This window comes from Monodelphis domestica, chromosome 6 (assembly GCF_027887165.1).
Source record: "Monodelphis domestica isolate mMonDom1 chromosome 6, mMonDom1.pri, whole genome shotgun sequence".
Classification (NCBI taxonomy): domain Eukaryota; kingdom Metazoa; phylum Chordata; class Mammalia; order Didelphimorphia; family Didelphidae; genus Monodelphis; species Monodelphis domestica.
In genome coordinates, this window is record NC_077232.1 from 251,448,198 (window position 1) to 251,467,408 (window position 19,211).

The 19,211-nt window shown below is 38.3% G+C and overlaps 1 protein-coding gene across 1 annotated transcript in view; it reads left to right on the forward strand.

Annotated features, from left to right (window-relative positions):
- Positions 1-19,211, forward strand: part of COL25A1 (collagen type XXV alpha 1 chain) — a 592,248-nt gene that overhangs the window by 487,587 nt on the left and 85,450 nt on the right. Inside the window, exons 16-18 of the mRNA XM_056803096.1 lie at positions 4,977-5,009; positions 5,834-5,869; positions 10,913-10,957. Coding sequence (XP_056659074.1) covers positions 4,977-5,009; positions 5,834-5,869; positions 10,913-10,957 — 114 coding nt within the window. The remainder of the gene's footprint in view (positions 1-4,976; positions 5,010-5,833; positions 5,870-10,912; positions 10,958-19,211) is intronic.

The window sequence follows — 19,211 nt, forward strand, 5'->3', positions numbered from 1 at the left end:
TCAAATCTAGCTCCACAGAGGCAGCTATCAGTGGATAGAGATCCAGACCTAGAGATGGGAGGTCCAGAGTTCATATGTGGCCTCAGACACTTCCTAGCTGTGTGACCCTGGGCAAGTCACTGAACCCCCACTGCCTAGCACTTACTGTTCTTCTGCCTTGGAATCAATACTATACACTGTATTGATTATAAGACAGAAGGTATGGGTTTAAAAAAAAAAAACCTAGTTCCATAATATCTCTTGCTTCTCTTCCTTTCTCTCCAATGCAGGTCTTGATCACTTCTCCCATAGACTTTTCCAGTAGTCTCCTAATTATTCTCCTTAACTCCAGCTTCTCCCTCTTTAATTTGTCTTCCATGCCGTTCCCAAGTTGAGATTTGTAAACACAGGCTTGACCATGTCACTCCATTGCTCAAAAAGCCTTACTGTTTTTCTACTGCCTTGGGGATAAAATATGAGCTCCTTTGCCTGGCACTTAATCTTAATTCACCCCATCTTTCCAGACAAATTTCCGATTTCTCTCCCTCAGATACAATATCATCAAGAGGAACTGTTTTATTCCATTTTCTCTGAACACAATAGCCCATCACATGCTTTGGACCTTCTTACCCCTTACCTCTTCACACCCACCTCTTTGAATCCCTAGTTCCTTTCAAGATTCAGTTAAGATACTTTGCTGAAATTTGGACAAATGATACCTTCACTATGCCCTGGATTTATCAGTTTACTAAGCCTGCTGATTAAGGAAATTATGTTAGTCTGGCATGACCCACTCTTGACAAAACCTTGCAGTCTCTTTCTGATTACTTTTGATTACTCTTTTTAAATGCTCACTTGCCATCCCTTTAATAATAATAATGCATACTGAAATTTACTAGGAATCAGAAATAAGTTTGTGGACCTGATTTTCTTCCATTTTTTAAATTAGAGTATTTACCCTTCTACAGATCTGTGGCATGTCTCCTGATGGCTACATTCTTTCAAAGATCATTGATCATCAATCACATTGAACATGCCTTTCAGTAGCTTGCTGATGTGAATTCATGAAAATGCTTCTATTACAATTTTCTTCTTTTGGGTATCAACTCCAATTTTGTAATTTTTGTTCTGTCTTTTCCTGTTTGAAGCTTATTAGCCCCTTTGGTACCAAAATTAACCTCCTCCTTCATTGGAAGGGGTAATATGTAAGCAAAGTAAGAGTTGAATAGTTCTGTCTTCTCCTCATTGTCTGTTATTACCCTTAAACCCCCAAGAAATTATCTTTTCCATTAATTATAACAACTAAGTGATGCAATAGATAGAATGTTAAGCTTGGTGTTAGGAAAACTTGAATTCAAATTTCTCTTCAAATGCTTCCTAGAAGCATGACCCTGGGTAAGTCACTATTTGCCTCAGTTTCCTCACCAATAGAGTAAGGAAAATGACAGCACCTATCTCACAGGGTAATTGTAAAGATAAAATGAGATGATAATTATCAAGTGCTTAGTGTGGTACCTAACTCATAGTAGGTGCTATAAGAAATTTTTATTCTCTGCCTTTCAACTTTTCTTCTTTCATTATGTTCTTTCCTTCATATGTTATTTCTTTTTTTAAGCCCATACCTACAATCAATACATCAATACTGTATTGTTTCTAAGGCAGGAGAGGGGTAAAGACTAGGTGACGGGTGTTAAATGGTTTGCCCAGGGTCACACAGCTAGGAAGTATCTGAGATCAGATTTGAACTCCAGTCTATAGACCTGGATCTCTATCCACCTAAGTCACTTAGTTTTTCCCCATATGGCCTTTTTTTAAAAGTCATTGTGGTGGCTTTCCTTACAAGCTTCAGCTCATTCTGGCTCCTGAATACGTGTCTCTTTAAACTATTTCTCTTTTTCATTGTCAATGCATTTGTTCTCTTTGGGTCTTAAGAGTTGCCTTTGTAAATCCTTCCTATCCCTCCTGAACTGATTTCCTATAGACCTTTTCCCAAAATCCTTTGCCATCCTTTCTTTCCCTTGATCACAAATCTGAAGATGAGAAGTGGTCACACTGACCCATGGTTCTCATCATTTTTTACTTCAATAGTCATTTCTCTTTTATTGGTCCGATCTAGAATAGTATTTCCCTTGGTGGGTTCCTCCACCTTTTGAAGGATGAAATTCTCATTAGGACAAGCCAAGTAGTTATTAGCTGCTCTGCTTTTGGCAGAAAGAGTGCTCCAGAATGTGTGTGGAAAGTGGAAATCTCCCATAATGACTCCAGCAGGTCTCCTTGCCAGATCTGTGATCTGTTTCCCAAACTCCTGGTTCCTGGTGTCTTTCTTCTTTCTGACTGTAATATAACTTGATGACATCATGACTTGTTTCTGCTTCCTTTGACCTTCATTGAAATGTTCCCTACCCCTTTGGTCTAGCACTTTCTTAGCACAGTGATAGGTATGCAGTAGTCTCTTAATAAATGTCTATTTGACTGGCTCCTGATTCCTATACTTGAATACAGTTATTTCCTTTTGGATGAGGTTAAACCTTTCTGGAACCATCTCAGTGGCATGTGTCAAATCTAGTTGTACCTATATTAGGATCTCTAGTTTACCATGTTTATTATCCATACTTTTGGCATTTGTATACAGAAGGATGTTCTGGGTTGTGCCTGACTCAAACTAGTCTCCCGATAGTTTACATAGAACAAATTGAGATACTTGGGGGTCATTCAAAAGTCAACAAAAGGAGATTGAGTTGGCCATAGCAAGAGAAGTTTAATCAATAAAGTTGGGCATGGAGGGCATCCTCTGTTGATTAGGCTGAGGGAAATTCCCTTGCCAGTTACCTATCACGATCCATCATCTTCAGCTGCCTTTCAGAAATCTCAAACTAGATATCCAGGAAACTTCTCAAACTTCATATATCCAAAACAGAAATCAGTATCTTTCCCCTACACCCTTCCCTCTTTTTATCCTTCCCCATTATTGTAGAGGGCAACACCTTCCTCCCAGGCCTGAGGTTCCCAGTCTGAAAGTCATTCTTTCTGATCGCCTATATCCAAGTTGTCACCATCCTAGTGTAGATCCTTATCACTCATGCCTTGATTGCTGCAATAATTTGCTGGTAGATTTGCCTGCTTCAAGTCTCTACCCATTCTTCATTTAGCCACTTAAGTGATTTTCCTAAAAGACAAGCCTGATCATGTCACCTCTCTCCTCCCCACTTGATAACCTCTAATAGTTTCCCTATTACTTCTAGGAACAAGTACAAAATGTCTGTCTGACTATCAGACCCCTTCATAATGACCCCCTTCCTGCATTTCCAGACTTTTTTGTACCTTACTCTGCAACATGTATTCCTTGATCCGGTAACATTGGATTCTTGCCTGTTCCCTGAATAAGACACTTTCTTTGGCTGCTCCCCATGCCTAGAATGTTCTCCCTTCTCTACTCCAACCACTGACTTCCACTGGCTTCCTTTAAGTCCCAACTAAAATGCCACCTACTAAGGGAAGCCTTCTCCAACCCTTCTTTATTCTAGAGCCTTCCCTCTGTTAATTATTTTCTATTTATTTTATTTTTTATCCTATATGTAGCCTGTTTGTATATATTTGTGTATTTTCTCCTCCCCCCATTATATTGTAAACTTCTTGAGGGCAGGGACTGTTTTTGCATACCCACTGTCCCCAGGCACAGTGCCTGGCACTTAGTGGGTGCTCAATGAATATTTATCTAATTGAATTGACATTCAATTAAAACTGACAATCAAATTCATAGACATCAGGGGCAGCTGGGTAGCATAGTGGATTGAAAGGTCCAGGGTTCAAATTTGGTCTCAGACACTTCCTAGCTGTGTGGCCCTGGGAAAGTCACAACCACCATTGTCTAGCCCTTACTGCTCTTCTGCCTTGGAACCAATACTCAGTTTTGATCTCAAGATGGAAGAGTAGGGTTTAAAAAAAAATGGAAAGATATCAGAGTGTACCTGGAGTTCTTTATGGCTCACTCAGGTGATAAGGAAATTATATCAGCAGTGTAACCTTTAGTCCCCAGAGTCAATCAAGACTTCAAGAAGATCTCAATACATGTTAAGAAAGCACTAGCTTAACAAGCATGGGAGAAAGGGCTAAGATATTGCTTCTTCCACAAATGGGTTTTAGGGGAAAAAATTCCATCAATTCTTACCAACTTTCACTAACATCTAACTGAAATTTAGAATTTTCCTTCAGTTATGAATTTAAAAAATATATTCTGACACATCCATAAGTTTCCCTAGACTGCCAAAGGGATCCATGACTCAAAAAAGGTCAAGATCCCCTATTACTTTGGATTCTATTGTGAGTTCTATTGATTGAGCATTTGGCTGTATTTTGACCAATACAAAGGACCTTCATTCTTCTGGAATGCTCACGGCTTTTCTTTATACAGGTTTCTATGTCACAATTATTGACTCATATCAAGCTCAACGTTGAATAAGCACTCCCCCTCCCTCTTTTCTAACTACTTTTTATGCCTTTTTATCTTCCCTTAGAATAGAAGCTCTTTGAGGGCAAATACTGTTCATCCATCCTTTAGTGGAATGCATAGAGCTTAGTACTAGGTTTAGCACATAGTTTGACCATGTTTGGTGGCACTATCTATAAATGGTCATCAATAAATCAAAATATACACCACATATGTAAATAAAAAAGTAGAAAAATATGCAATACTATTACATTTTAAGCATAGTCTTGAGGGAAAAATATAAAGGTAGGTTTGTCTTTGTTATTAATCAATGGAATTCTTAATAAAAAATTTATGATGATATCCATAGAAAATAAATTGCTCCACACTGGAAAATGATGACATCTTGATAACAAGTATATTTGTATGAAGTCCTCCAGGGTACAATCAGTCTGAATTAAGAGACAGCTGGAAAACATTCCATAGCAACCTTGATTGTATATATATTGATGCTTCCTTGTACCATTATCATTATTACAAATGGACTATTTTCTTGTGGGTTTTCAATTAGGGTGACCCTGGATCTTCTGCTGCAGGAATTAAGGTAATTATGTCTTTTGAAGTCTGTCCCCCAAAGAGTCTTCATTTTAAAGTATATTTCATTTCTTCTCTTTCATAAACTATAAATACTAAGCATAATATACTTTTCTGATGGGCAGCTAGGTGGCACAGTGGGTAGTGTGCAGGGCCTGGAATCGGGAAGACTGAGTTCACATCTGACCTCAAACACCAGCTATGTAACTCTGAGCAAGTCATTTAAACTTGTTTTAACTTGGTTTCCTCATCTCTGAAAGGAGCTGAAGAAGGAAATGACAAGCCACACCATGATCTGTGCCAAGAAATCTCCAAAAGGGGTCATGAAAAGTTGGATAAAATTGAAAAAATTGCCAAACAACTTTTCAGATGCATTATTTTAGTTATGAAAATAAACTCTTAACTCATATGCTCAGGATCCAAAGGAAGCAGAGGAATGTTTGATGAAAAACTGACAGTTGACCTATTAGTGTATCATGCTTTTTAGTAAACCCTCCATTTTCCTTGGTTTTCAAGGATATCTGATTTTGTAGATGAATTACCTATTGATTTATGGAGTATTAAGATAAAATACAGCTGAGAACCAAAAAGATCATGGCCCTGTCCAGCACATAATACCAAGTGCCATTAACAAATGTTTGTTAGATTGATTTGAATGTGGGCTGAATCCAAAGTATTCCAGACCAAGTGTAGCATGTCTGTGATGTTTTCATAAAATGATAGGGAAGACTGTTCCTAGTATCTTGTCATCCAGCACCTACTATGGTTCTTGGCACACAGTAGGCACTAAATAGTCACTCATTGAACTGAATTGTTCCCTTTTATTTTTATCAGGGAGAACCTGGAGAATCTGGTCGTCCAGGGCAAAAGGTAAAATTTCAAAAGATTTCCCTCTTGCTTTCTCTTTCTCTTTCTATCACAACCTCTCTAGTAAGTTTTTTATTTCATCTTCATACATTTCATCTCTACCAATCATTGACTCCAGATAAATACGTTCTGAAAGAAAGGACTGCAAAGCAGTACATTTGTAAGGAATTGCATACAGATTTTAGGTTGGTGATTTTTTTTTTTTAAATACCATGACTTTGACTAAGGCCAAAGGTGGGGATAAAATAAATTCTTTTGTGGTAAGGAACTGTTTTCTGAACCAAAAGTCTGCATAAACTCAGCTGTCTGAGACTAACAAAGACCAGTTAGGGTGGAATGCTAACTATTTAATCTCGCATGTTTAACCACATTTGATCTGCTGCTCTCTTTCTTCATTTGTTCAGAAGAGATGAATGTTGACAAAGTAACCTCCATAGGAAGTGATGGGCAGCTCTTTAAGAAAAAAATTACATTCCTTTTATTTTTCACCATAGACGTTCCCTTGTTGATGGTATCAAATATAAATTATTTGTAACAGCATGTGCAGACAATTTTATGATATGCAAACCAATTCTGTTAATAAACCTGAGTTTCAATGAGAGACACTAATCAAAGCTATTTTAACCAGCTAATCTATGGAAGTGTTACATTTGTTTATCATCTATGCCTCACGTGGGTGATAAATTAAAGGCAATGTTAAGTATGTTTAGATTTATCTGCTCATTTGAGTTTAACGGGCAGGAAACAACTGGCAGTCATTTATCATGTGAGCATCTGGATTTCAATGCCCAATGCAATCAGATTTGGAATAACAGATGTATTGTCACTAGCCAGTAAATGTGAATTCCACATTAGATTAGATCTTGTATAAGATCCTGGCTTTGTCTTTGGTGGCATATGATGTTGGAGAAAGAAAGATGAATGGAAAGATGGAATTTACTTCATTAGAGAAATTGAAATGAGAGAATGCATCCTATTGTATTCATCTGGAACCTGGGGACATAATAAAATGTTGTTCCCACACTCATGTAGACATTGAGAGGGCCAGTCTTTTGTTTTAAACACTTAAAGATTCAAGTAATTTTTGAAAAGGCCTTTTCATTTGGGGCTCGAACTTTGAAGCCAATCTGATGCTCTTAAAAGGAGCAAAAAGGACTCACCCAGTCTGCTCACTGTAATCAGTGGAAGTTCAAGCTCTCTCCCTTGTGGGTCTTCAGAACATTTCAAGCACTGGTCTAAGATTCCTCTGATTTCTTCCATCGAAGAGAAATTGGCAGACTTTTGAATGGAATGTTGTGGATGTGGGGCACAGACCACCAGAGTGGGAAATATAGAAATGTTTTTTTGTCCATGATAGAGAAATCAAGTCTGTGTAGATCAAATACAAATTGCTCCATCTAAAATGTAGTGACTTGTTGAGCAGGTGTGTCTAAAGCCACTCTCCCCTAGAAACAAAAACATTCACTCTCGACTCTTGTCATTTCTGTTGGTTGGTTTCAGCATAAGGGTTTCGCTTAGAAGTGATCTTCATTGAGCGTTATCAAGATTACTTGGCAGAATAGTCTAAACATGTTCTTGGAAGGCTCAGAGATGACTCCCTTGCATTTCCTTGGATTCCAAAGAAATGTCTTAACATTGTATTTAGAAAAAAGGATTGAATTCATTTAATGTTGACCTTAGAGCTAAGCAAATATATTCCTAGAAGTTATCGGTGGTTCCCCCTTTTTATTTTGCAAATATTTAGGCAAGACAGCCCAGTTGATAATGTTATTACCACTACCCACCAAAGGCACTAAAAATAGCTGATTTGAATGAGAGAATGTCTAGCTTTGGTGGAGCGTTTATAAATCTGAGCACTAAATGAGAACCAGAATATCTCTGTTAATAAAGAAATGCCATTTTTAATCGCTTGACTTGGAGTTTCTGTGAGCTCAATTGCATTCCTCTGCAACTGTATTTTTTCATCCACAGTGCCATGGTTGCCCATGCTTCAGGGTACCTGGTGGTGACAAATTAGAATTCCTGCCTCAGGAACAGCTTTATAAAAACATGGTACAGCACCAACCCAGTTGCTGACTGGACTCTCTGAACGTTTAATTTCACCCTGATGAGTACAGAGTTTTTGTATCTGGAGTCTCGCATAAGACAGTTAGGTTTCAGCTCTATTTCAAATTTCCCTGTACATGCTTTGCGTTGGAGCACAGATGCTCTGGTGTGTGTGTGCGCATCCATGTTGTGTCTCTGTTTATGTTCCTATGTGTAGCATTCACTTTCATGATATGGCTCTCTACTTTTCCATACACATTTTACATCGAACACAGGGAAAGGAAAACTTGTCAAGTATTATTCGTTTTGGAGAAAAGATGCCTTTTTTGAGCAGGAGAGAAAGCTGAACAGCTGGGACCAGTGGTTTTTAGTGTTGATGGCTGGTGGCAGCAGGTACCTGGGGTGGGAGGAGAGAACCCTGCTGGGGAAGCTGGAGAAGGTTTCCTGGAACCAGACCCTGTTTTTCTTGCAGCCATTCAAATTTTATTCTTCTGGTGCAAAAGGGCCCCATTAGCTCTCCACACGTACCCTAGCTATTAGGTTTGCCTTTCAGCCATGGCCCAAAGGATTTCCTGAGCACAGGAGTGGGTAAGTATGAGAAAAGGAGAGTTCCTTTCTGCTAAGAGAAGAAATAGCTTTGATTGAACTACCCAAGCTGATGGAAAGAGCCTTGATTGTGTAAAAGAAGACAAAGAGGGACAGAGAGAGAGTGCAGACTATATTCCTCAAACAGGTGGAGGAGGGAGTCTACAATGAGGGAAATTATGTCGCCTCCATCAGCCAGATAAACAAACTGCATGAGCAACCAATTAATAAAAGCCAAGCTATGAGGACCACAGATGGTCAGAGTGGCTGCAAAATAAACATAAACTTCTAGAAATGCATATATATGTGTGTATCTTTATATGACGGGAATAGTTATAATACTAAAAAAATCTCTATTCAAACACAGTTTATAGTATGATCCAAACTGTTTTGGACAACTCTGACCCCCCCCCCCCCCCCAATTCAGAATTGCACTGATATTGTTACTGATTTTTCTTGCAATATTTTTCTCCCACAAATCATGAACAAACCTTTTATTTTGGGAAAAAGCTACATTCTTAAGTCTGTTAGGGTACATTTTTGTGAGTTAAACTCCAGTATTCTAAATGTGCCTTCACTTTGCATTGACTTTAAATATGTCTCCGTATACAGGTTCTCCTCAGTTTTATTTATTGTATTTTCTAGACTTCTGTTTAGTATATTTCAAAGGAAAAATACACTTTAAAGAAGAGAAAAAAATATAGTCCTCAGTTCAGGAAAAAGAATATAATAAGACCATAATTGTATGTGAATAGAAATAATTTCTCTAGAAGGATTTAACTTATTTGAGAGAGGAGAAAAAAATCAGAAGTATTTTGTCATGACCGTGAAGTTCAATTTATCTAGGGAAATATAATTTGACCAGTAGAAGCATTACACAACGATGCAGAACTTCTGGGAATCATGTCTTGGACCCATTGTGCACTTAAAATATAGGTACACTTGTGTTTTAAAGCTTCTAGTCAGGATGATTTTTCTTTTTGCAATCAAAAGGAATTTTGAATGAAATCAGGAGAAAATTAGTATTCTCTTCTTTTATACTTATCCTCCAGCAAATTATTTCCAAAATAATTTTTTCCAGATAATTTCCTTTTTTTTTTCTTAAAGTAAATTATATTTGCCAAACTTGCAAGGAATAGATATTCTAATTGAAATGTCCTGGAATTTCTCAACAGATTTGCACATGAAATGAGTTGCTCCAGCTGTGCCCAGTTCTCCTTTCCTTCCTCTCCTGTCACTCTTTATGCTATGCTATATCTGGTACCATGAGAGGCATGGAACTAGCCTCACCAGGTTGCCATTGCAAAATGGTGTAGCTCGTGTACATCAGATAACATCTTATAATTGGTCTAATCCCCGTTTGTATGCTTTTTTCCTCCATTTTCACTGTTTGATGCATTGGTCAGTGGAATGCAAGGGATTTTCTGAGCAATGTAGTCTCAGTACATCTTGTCACCACACTTAGTGCTTAAAATAATGCAGACAATTCTATGAAAATGAGAAGGTTTAGTGTGACTCCAACATACTCACCCAGAGTGCACCACTTAATCTCAAACATGCCTTCCTGAACAGCTGCCCAGTACCATTACCCACCAAGAAGCTACACAGGGTTTCCTAGACTTGAACAATTGTCCCAGATATATGGTGGTGTTAAGTATAATTTTAACTGCTCACTTATCTCCTCATCATCCAGGAATGTAGAAGAAGCCTCACTCTACTTAAAAGCTAGAAAGGCTTTTGATAGGCATTGTTTTGATGTGAGCATCTGTTCACACAGCCAACTCTTGATGGCATGTTGGTAAGAAGCAATTGGGCTAACACAGATATTTGAAATCTTTGTTGACCCTAAAGCTTCACTTTAACCATTATCTTCAAACTCCTGTCTTCTGCTACCTGGGACAGCTGGGTGGCTCTGAGGATAGTCAGGCCTGGAGAGAAGAGTTCCTGGGTTCAAATCTGACCTCAGATACTTCTTAGCTGTGTGACTCTGGACAAGTCACTTAACCCCCATTGCCTAGCCCTATCTGCTCTTCTACCTTGGAACCAATACTTGGTATTGATTCTAAGATGAAGGTAAGGGTTTAAAAAAAGAAATATTGACCTTAGGTAGCCCTTTCCCTGCCTACCTGTTGAGGGGGATGCTAATAATAAGTGAGATCATCCAAAATTATGTTAGTAAACCTTTTTAACAGGAAAGAACCTATCTAGTTTGTAGCCTGATAACCAACCCCAAAGTCATCAAGAGTTGACTGAATCACACCATCTCAACATCTTTCTTAGAGTTAGAGTTTCTGTGTGTCTGTGTGTGGAAAGGGTTCATCTAGAGCACTTTCAGCCACATTTGCCATTTCTCTCTCCAGCATTTTGTGCCTCAGTGAATACTGTTCTATAATGTTATGTAATTTTCCTATGTAGGGTGAACCAGGGCTGCCTGGGCTGCCTGGACTTCCGGGGATAAAGGTAAATACTTAATCTGTAGTCACTGGTGTAATAGGGCTCAAACGTGGACAAAGTCCCAAAGAGGAGGACTTTTAAAGAAAGTCAGAACTCAGGTAAAACCCCAGCCCAAAACAACAAGGTGGGACTGTCTTTCCAATTCCTTCTGAAGTATTCTCAAATGATTAATCTTTTAAAAATAGATAATCAAACACAGGTCCTGCTGAAGTTCAAGTGTACCATCTGGAGTTCATATTCTGCCTAGCCAATTGTGTCACGAAAGAGAATGCAAATGGGGCTCTGTTTGAAGTCAGAACTTCTTTAAAGTCTTGAGACTCACTTTGACTTCACATTTTGATTCTATTCCATAGATCTTGTCAGATTCAGGCCAGAATAAGGGCATAAACGGTGCTCTAAAGCTGGCATTTAGGCAGCTGTATCCATGAAGTGGTCCCTCCTACAATATTCATTTACCGTCTATAGTCTCCACCAAAAACCCTAGTTTTTAAACCATTTACCACAATGTTCAATGGTCAGCTATTTCACATATTGGTAAACAGTCTCTACATTGATTTTTCCATTTCTTTGGTCTCTGGAAGAAAATGATAAAAGTTTAGTTTGAAATTATTTCTCTAAGAGGAAAGAACTTATATCAAGTATTTCAGTTGGGAGCTAACAAATTGACTGGTTTCCCCATCTTAGATATGGTTCTTTTGCTCTTTCAGAACTATATTTTAATCTTAGTTCTTTCTCGTATATATCCTATGGCCAATACCATAATTCTTGGTGGGAGGGAAACAATCTACTTTCTGCATATTTTAAGCTACTTTTGAACTTACGGAACTATTTGACAATTTGTTTTCACACAAGCAAATTGTTCAAAATAGAATATGTTCAAAATCATTAGAGATATACCAAATGTATGAATCTTCCCAGTGCACTGAGTCAATATTCCTTCTGAAACTTATAGGTTTTGATAAAAATGGCTATTATTTCTATTTTTATGTCCAATATACCAATGGATTTGTCCCTGGTGCTTGACTGTTCATGGCATATACTATGGGGAATAGGGAGAAAGTATCTTATGGTAGTGTTGGGAATTGGTTTTATTATTTATGATTTTCAAATCTCAAGAGAATTGAAATCAATTTCCATTGAAAATTCTATAAAACATTTCTGAATTTGGATGAAAGCTCCCAGGCAGGAAGTGCTATATGCAATAAAATAATTGGAGAATAAATGTCTTAAAGTATTGAGTTACCTGGAGAATATAGGATAACCATATGAATTTCAAATAAAATTACTTTGTTATACAATAGAAGATACATAAATAGTAAAATTCCATCAGTATGACTTTCAGCTTTGTCTTCTTGGATGGTGTTTGGAACTCTAATAGGTTTCTAGCCTTTTTTTTAGATTGTCTCTTATTATACTAATATCATAGAAGTTTAGCTATTTCTCTCTTTGATTTCTTAGTGAAAGAAAAAATACTCTTATGACAATAACTTCTGGGACCCCCTGAATGTCAAGCAATTACAATCAATAAACATTCCTTGATATTTAACAAAGAAAAATGCATAAAATCACTTACATGTAGGCAGTCCAGAATTAATTTGTCAATTTTCCATTGTTTCCATGTATACAAGGAAACCCTTTGCAAACATATATAAATGCACTTTTAATTAAGTTTATGAAAATGACATTTAGAGATGGCTAAAAGAGAAGCTGGTAACTTTTTGTGAAAGTGAGATAATCTAAGGTATATTGTAGAAGAACTAAGAACTAAAACTAAATTAACTTCAGCAGCTACTCAGAATAACAGCAGAAATTCTGTAAAATTGACAAGTCTCTGCCCTGACAGGAAGCTCAGACAGTATCAAAGGCTAGCTCACTTAAAAGTGACTTTGGTTTTCCTATTGTTCTGTATTGCCCTGCCTTGGTTTTTTTTTTTTTTTTTGCATAGAATTTAAGGAAAGTAATTTTGTCCTGTTCTTTTCCATACGATTATGTCAGTTACTAATCTCTCTCATTTTATTGCAATAATTTAATGATAAGTTCTTATCATTTTATTATAATAATTTCACATGCTTGAGATTCAAACTAATGCATTGGACAGTTGAGTATTGGCCCAGCAGCCTGTGGAATAATTCCCAATTTTTATATTTTCTCTGGTTGGAAAGAGGATGAGCTAGCAGCCTACCACTTATAGGGGAAGAAATGGTCTTTGTCCCATCCCCATAGGAATTTTTCTGGTTTGCTTTTGTGGAGGTAGTCCAGTCAAAATAAGTACTTTGTTTTGCTAGTGGTAAGCTAGGGCTAGAGGTGTGGACAGATCCTGTCACTTAACATAAATCTCTATTTAGCACTTTTGAGAGAGGCTTCCACATCAACTACTTGGAGATAACTATGGGTAACTATATTGTCCGTTGGGCCAGTGTCTTCCTCTAAAAATTTTGCCTCTTTTCTCTAGTTCAGGACATAGTAGGTTTGGAAATCATTTTAGAGATAATCTTCAAAAAGTGAGTAGATTTGGACATTTGTAAATGTTGACTGGTAGCCTACAATTTAATGATGTGCCTTCATTTAAGATGTCCTTTTCCCCCTTCCATTTACCATGTTTTTGCCCAAATGTTGTAGGTAGGGGATAATGATGAAATACTTCAACAAAACAAAACAAAAATACAGAGAAATGGCTATGGCGTGTTGGGTAGTTTTTCTCTGAACAATTTAGGAAAGGTATGAATAAGACTCATGCCGAATAAGTAAGGTGTATGTATGGGATGAACTCTCCTACAGTTGAGGGAATACTCCCATCATTGGGATAACAGATTTATCTGAGTATCTGCTGAGTAGTCAATCAGATAGCCGGAAGGGATTTCTATAAGATGAAGCCACCATGATGGAATTTGGAATGGATAGTAGCCAAAAGATTTGCTTCCCCACCTGAGTTTTTGTTTATGCTTTGGAAACATTTCCTGTTGCTATTCACCCTTCCTTCCCTGCTCCCTCTTTTCATTATCTGCTGCTACAGAGAGACCACAAATACCTTTCATGTTTCCTGGACACTGAGGAAATCAGCCAGGGCATTCCGCAGAAGCTTTGTTTCACCACCTGTTGCTGCTGTGGAATGATTGGAAACTTAATGAGTATCTGATCCCATTCTAGCCTGACATTCAGGAAATGAGTAAAGCACCCAACACAGAAAACTGACTCATCCATGTATCATCCTAAGGAACCACTAAGAGCAAAAAGTGTCAAAACCTTGGGCATGCAGAACACTCAGTAGCACTGAGAATCCTGTTGCTTATACTACTCTTCATCTTTCCGCTCAAGTACTGAAAAGCTCTCCTTGCAATGTGGAAGTCATTTGGAATTCCTCTTTTATGCATTCATGGTCCAGAGAGGTTCAGGATATTCCAAGGTTAAACTAGGTAATGAGTTGCTCAGTGCAGTCACTGATTCTCTGGGCATTCATTTAGCATTTATATTGTTTCAAAATAATGATTGAACTGAATTGCTGACTAAAGTTGGTTGTATCCAGCTTTCCAGTAGGGGGAAAAAAAAGCTTTTCTCTTTCCATGTTGCAGAATGAGCTTGGGGCTTAGAGTTGAAATAGAAGAGGCAGTTATTAAGCACCTTCTATGTGGAAGGCACTTTCCTAGGAACTAGAGATAGGAAGGTAAAAATGAAACAGATCTAGACCTGGCTTTGGTGCTTACTACTTGTTGGCAAAGTCCTTTGACTCTTCTTTGCCTCCGTTTTCTTGTCTGTATGTTGGGAATAACAATACATTCAGTACCTTCCTCAGTGGCTTGTTATAAAGTGTTTTTTGCAAACCTTAAAAGAGCTATGAAATGTGAGATGCAGTAAGTATTTTCTTTTCTCTCTATGCACATTTTGCAAAAGGTAGCCAGAGTCCTGCTTTTTTCTATGTATGTTCCTCCATTCCTCTCTCTCTTCCTTTTTCCTAGAATGTGAATAGATGAATTCTTTTTTATTGTTAAAAAGTCCTTCCCTTCTGTCTTAGAATGGATACTAAGTAATCAGTTCTAAGACAAAAGAGTGGTAAGGGCTAGGCAACTGGTGTTAAGTGACTTACCCAGTGTCACACAGCTAGGAAATGCCTGAAGTCACATTTGAACCCAGGACCTCCCATCTCCAGACCTGGCTCTCTGTCCACTGTGCCACCTAGCTGCCCCCATAGATGATTTCTTGCTGCCCCTATATTTTCCCTTATATGAATCTCTTTAACTTCCCAGTATCAACAGTGGTTTTTCATCATGTAGCTCAAGTGCTTTTGAGCAGAGAGTCTGTGCTGTGGACTGATGGGTGAATCCTATCTGTAGAGTAGTGAGGTCAGCTGCCTACATCAAGGACTCCTCAGCTCTCCCCCCTACTTCCCTTTTCCTATTACCCAAGGACATGTAATGCCCAGGGAAAAGATCAAAGAACATGATGCCCTGGGCATCAGCAGTGGTGGTGACAGGATAAGAAGTCTGGTTAAGCTGTATTGCAATTCTTCCCCTCTCCTTGAAAGGAAAAGCAGTAGCCCTGGTGTGACCTAAGCCCATAGAAATTTTTATCATCATCAAACACCATACTGCATAAACTTTGAGTTATCCCCTCATGTGGATTTCTTTAGATATACACAACCAATATAATTGAAAATATTAGGAAAGACAGCTGAAGGAAGCACATTGTTTAACTGGAGATAAATGAATGAAAAGTCCTAAAGCATTTTTAAAAGTTTATTTATTTAATTTTTTTGAATATTTTTTCATGGTTACAGTATTCATGTTCCTTCCCTTCACTCCTCCCACCTCCTAACTCATAGCCAATGAGCAATTCCACTGGGTTTTACATGTGTCATTGATCAAGACCTATTTCCATATTATTGATATTTGGAGCATTTGTTTTTCTTCGGTGTTTCTACTCCCCCGGTTCTTTCTCTGGAAGTGGAGAGCGTTCTTTCTCACATGTCCCTCTGGGTTGTTCTGGAACATTGCATTACTGCTAATAGAGGTCTATTATATTCGATTATGCCACAGTGTATTTGTCTCTGTGTACAATGTTCTCCTGGTTCTGCTGCTTTCACTCTGCATCACTTCCTGGAGGTCGTTCCAGTCTCCATGGAATTCCTCCACTTTATTATTCCTTTTAGCACAATAGTATTCCATCACCAACATATACCACAATTTGTTCAGCCATTCCCCAATCGAAGGGCATCCCCTCATTTTCTAATTTTTTTCCACCATGAAGAGCACAGCTACAAATATTTTTGTACAAGTCTTTTTCCTTATTATCTCTTTGGGGCATAATCCCAGCAATAGAATGGCTGGATCGAAGGGCAGGCAGTCCATAAAGCATTTATTAAAGGCTTACTCTGTGCCAAGCAATGTGCTAAGCACTGGAGATAATGGAGAAAAATAAAGCAGTCCTTGTTCTTTATGAGAGATAAATAGTGAGTGAAATTTTTAAAAGAAAAATCACCTCAGTACCAAAGAAACTATTGTTGTTTCTTAACTTTTCCTAGAACTTCCTCTTTTTTATTTATTTATTTATTTTTTTTTGCTTTGCCTTTGGATTGATCTTTCCACATCCAGATGAATTTTTCCAGGAGAGTAATAAACATGGGATGCTTCTGATTCTGAGCTTTTTCCTTTGAAATCATCCCTGACACTGAATCAAAAAAGAGAGAATCCCTTTTCTAGGCAGCTAAGACATTGTCTGCCATTCTTTGAGAACAAGTGTGACTCTCCATCACTTGCCAGAAATGTTATCTATTAAATCCACTGACACTGCTATTTCTTTCTCATGAGGAAGCCAGAGTAGAGTCTGACTTTCAAAAAACTCTTAACAGGATGTGAAATAACTTCCAAAAAAAAAAGAAAGAAAGAAAGAAAGCCTTGCTCGTTACAAGGCTAGCATTGTGCTTCTGTTATCCATCATTAGCCTCCTTGCTTTGGACAAAGTCAATCTAAGAAGTTGAGTAATTCGAGAGTCCAATTAGGGAAGTCATGGAACCAGAAATGAGAGATCTCACTAGTTCTGAAGAAAACCTTCAATAAATAAACTAGAAGCACTTTCATGATGTAATCCCATGAAGAAAAAGAACAGAAAGCTGTATTTTCTAGGGTTTAAATAAACCTTTGCTATTAGGCTCATTTTTAACATAGCCACAAAAAAAGACCTTTTAATGCATAGTCAAACCTGATCCATAAGGGAAATAAGCATTTTTTTGGACAGACTTCACGTTCTCATTCTCTGCTCCACCCTCTCCCCCTTCAATAATTTTACAAATCAATCATTACCTCCAAACAGGCTGCCTGGTGGTTCTTATTACAACAAATGTTTTCACTATAATCCTCCAAAGCAGGTATCGTGCTGACTTGCATTCTAATTAGCCTGTGAGGAGGACAGATACTCTCTGGCTCCTGCAATCAGTGCCACATCACATTAATCAGAATTATTGCTGATGCTTTTAGCACCCTGGCAAATCACCACTCCCCGCCTTTCCTCCTCCAATCTTATTTGGGAAAACAAAAACTGGATCTGCTTGGAAGCAGTAAAGATCTGGGAAAACGCAACCTCCGATTATAGGCTGCGATGTCACCGGTTCCTTTGGACAGGTTAAAAGAGTCATATATTGGAAGCCTTTCACTTTGAATGACTCATAAAAAGAAAACCAATGTCGTAAATGCAAAGCCAGATATTTCTCTGAGTGGGAGACCTGCTCATTTAGGTCGATATTTCCAATTCACTTTTGCAGGTGGTCAGCTCGAAAAGTTTCCAATGAGAACACCTGGCGAGCTGCTTCCGAGTGAAACCGAGCTTATGAATCCCCAAAGCACCAGGGAGCTGCTTCTATTGACCAGAGGCATTTGCTTCCATTCCTTTAACTTTGCTAATAATCGTTCAGGAGCTCTTGACTCATTTGTGTGTCCTAGACCTCTTTGGTTGCCAACTGCCAAAAGCCCTTGGGACCTTTGCCACAATAATGTGTTTAAACGCCTGAATAGAAAACATAAGATACTTTAAAATGACATTGAAATCCAGTTATCAAATATTAGAAAAAGCCAAGTTTCAGATTGCAGGTTACGAACTCCTCAGTCACAGAAATGAACCCCAAATCCAAGATATTCCTTTTGCTAGATCCTGTCCCTTCTCTGGCAAGTAAATCTAGCAAAGTGGAGCTGAAAGAACTACATTGTCCATCAAGGTCAGCTGGGAGATGACCTAGAGGTCAATTGCAATTAATAGCCTCTTGCTGTTTTTGGCTGTGTGCAGAGAAAATTAGTCACTGCCTTATTATAGATTCCCAGAACTTCATCAGATCTCTAGCAATCATCCTCGGTTTCTTAGAGGTAATAGAAAGGACACATTCCTTGAGTCAGTTCCCAGCTCTCTAATCATCCATTTGACCAGCATCCCCCAGCTAAAAAGCCTTAAGATTGCAGATGATTCTAAAGATGCTCTTCAGGTAGAGAGAGATAGCAGTTGCCAAGAGGGTCATGAGGAACCTCCTTAAGGAATCTTCCTCGATTTTCTCCAATTGAGCTGGGAGCAGGAGCCACACTGTCCTCCCCAAAGACTGGAAGTAATAGGATTCAGCTTTCCCACTGAGCTATTTCCTCTAGAAGCTGCCTTCCTGACTCCTTCATGTGGGTAGTGCCCATTTAAGGTCATAAAAGTTAAATAAAGCTTAGGGTTCTGGTAAAATATAGGGTAAGAAAAGGGCTATTTTGAGATGATCACAATATAGAATATAGGAGTATCTAGTGAGGGAACAGCTTTTAATTCAGTGGATTTGGGACATTCCAGAATATTGTAGGGTTTCTGTGAATGTGTATGTTTTTCATAATGCAAAGCCAGGGTTCACAGAGAAGCTATAAATAGATAAATCGAGGGGTGAGGGGGGCAGCTAGATGGCTCAGTGGATTAACAGGCAGACTTGGAAACAGAATGTCCTGAGTTCAAATCTGGCCTCAGACACTTCCCAGCTGTGTGACCGTGGGCAAGTCACCTAACCCCCATTGACTAGCCCTTACCACTCTTCTGCCTTGGAACCAATACATAATATTGACTCCAAGATAGATGGTAAGGGTTTAAAAAGAAAAAAAAAAGATGAATTGGAGCATAGTCTTAGAGAGAAGGAACTAAGATTAGACAGGACTGGGAAAGGCTTCCTGTAGAAGTTAGGAGGAGAAAAGGAGAGAGATTGGCAAGGGGAGAGGAAGAAAAAGAAGTAACAGAGAGAATAAAGAGAGACAGAACTACT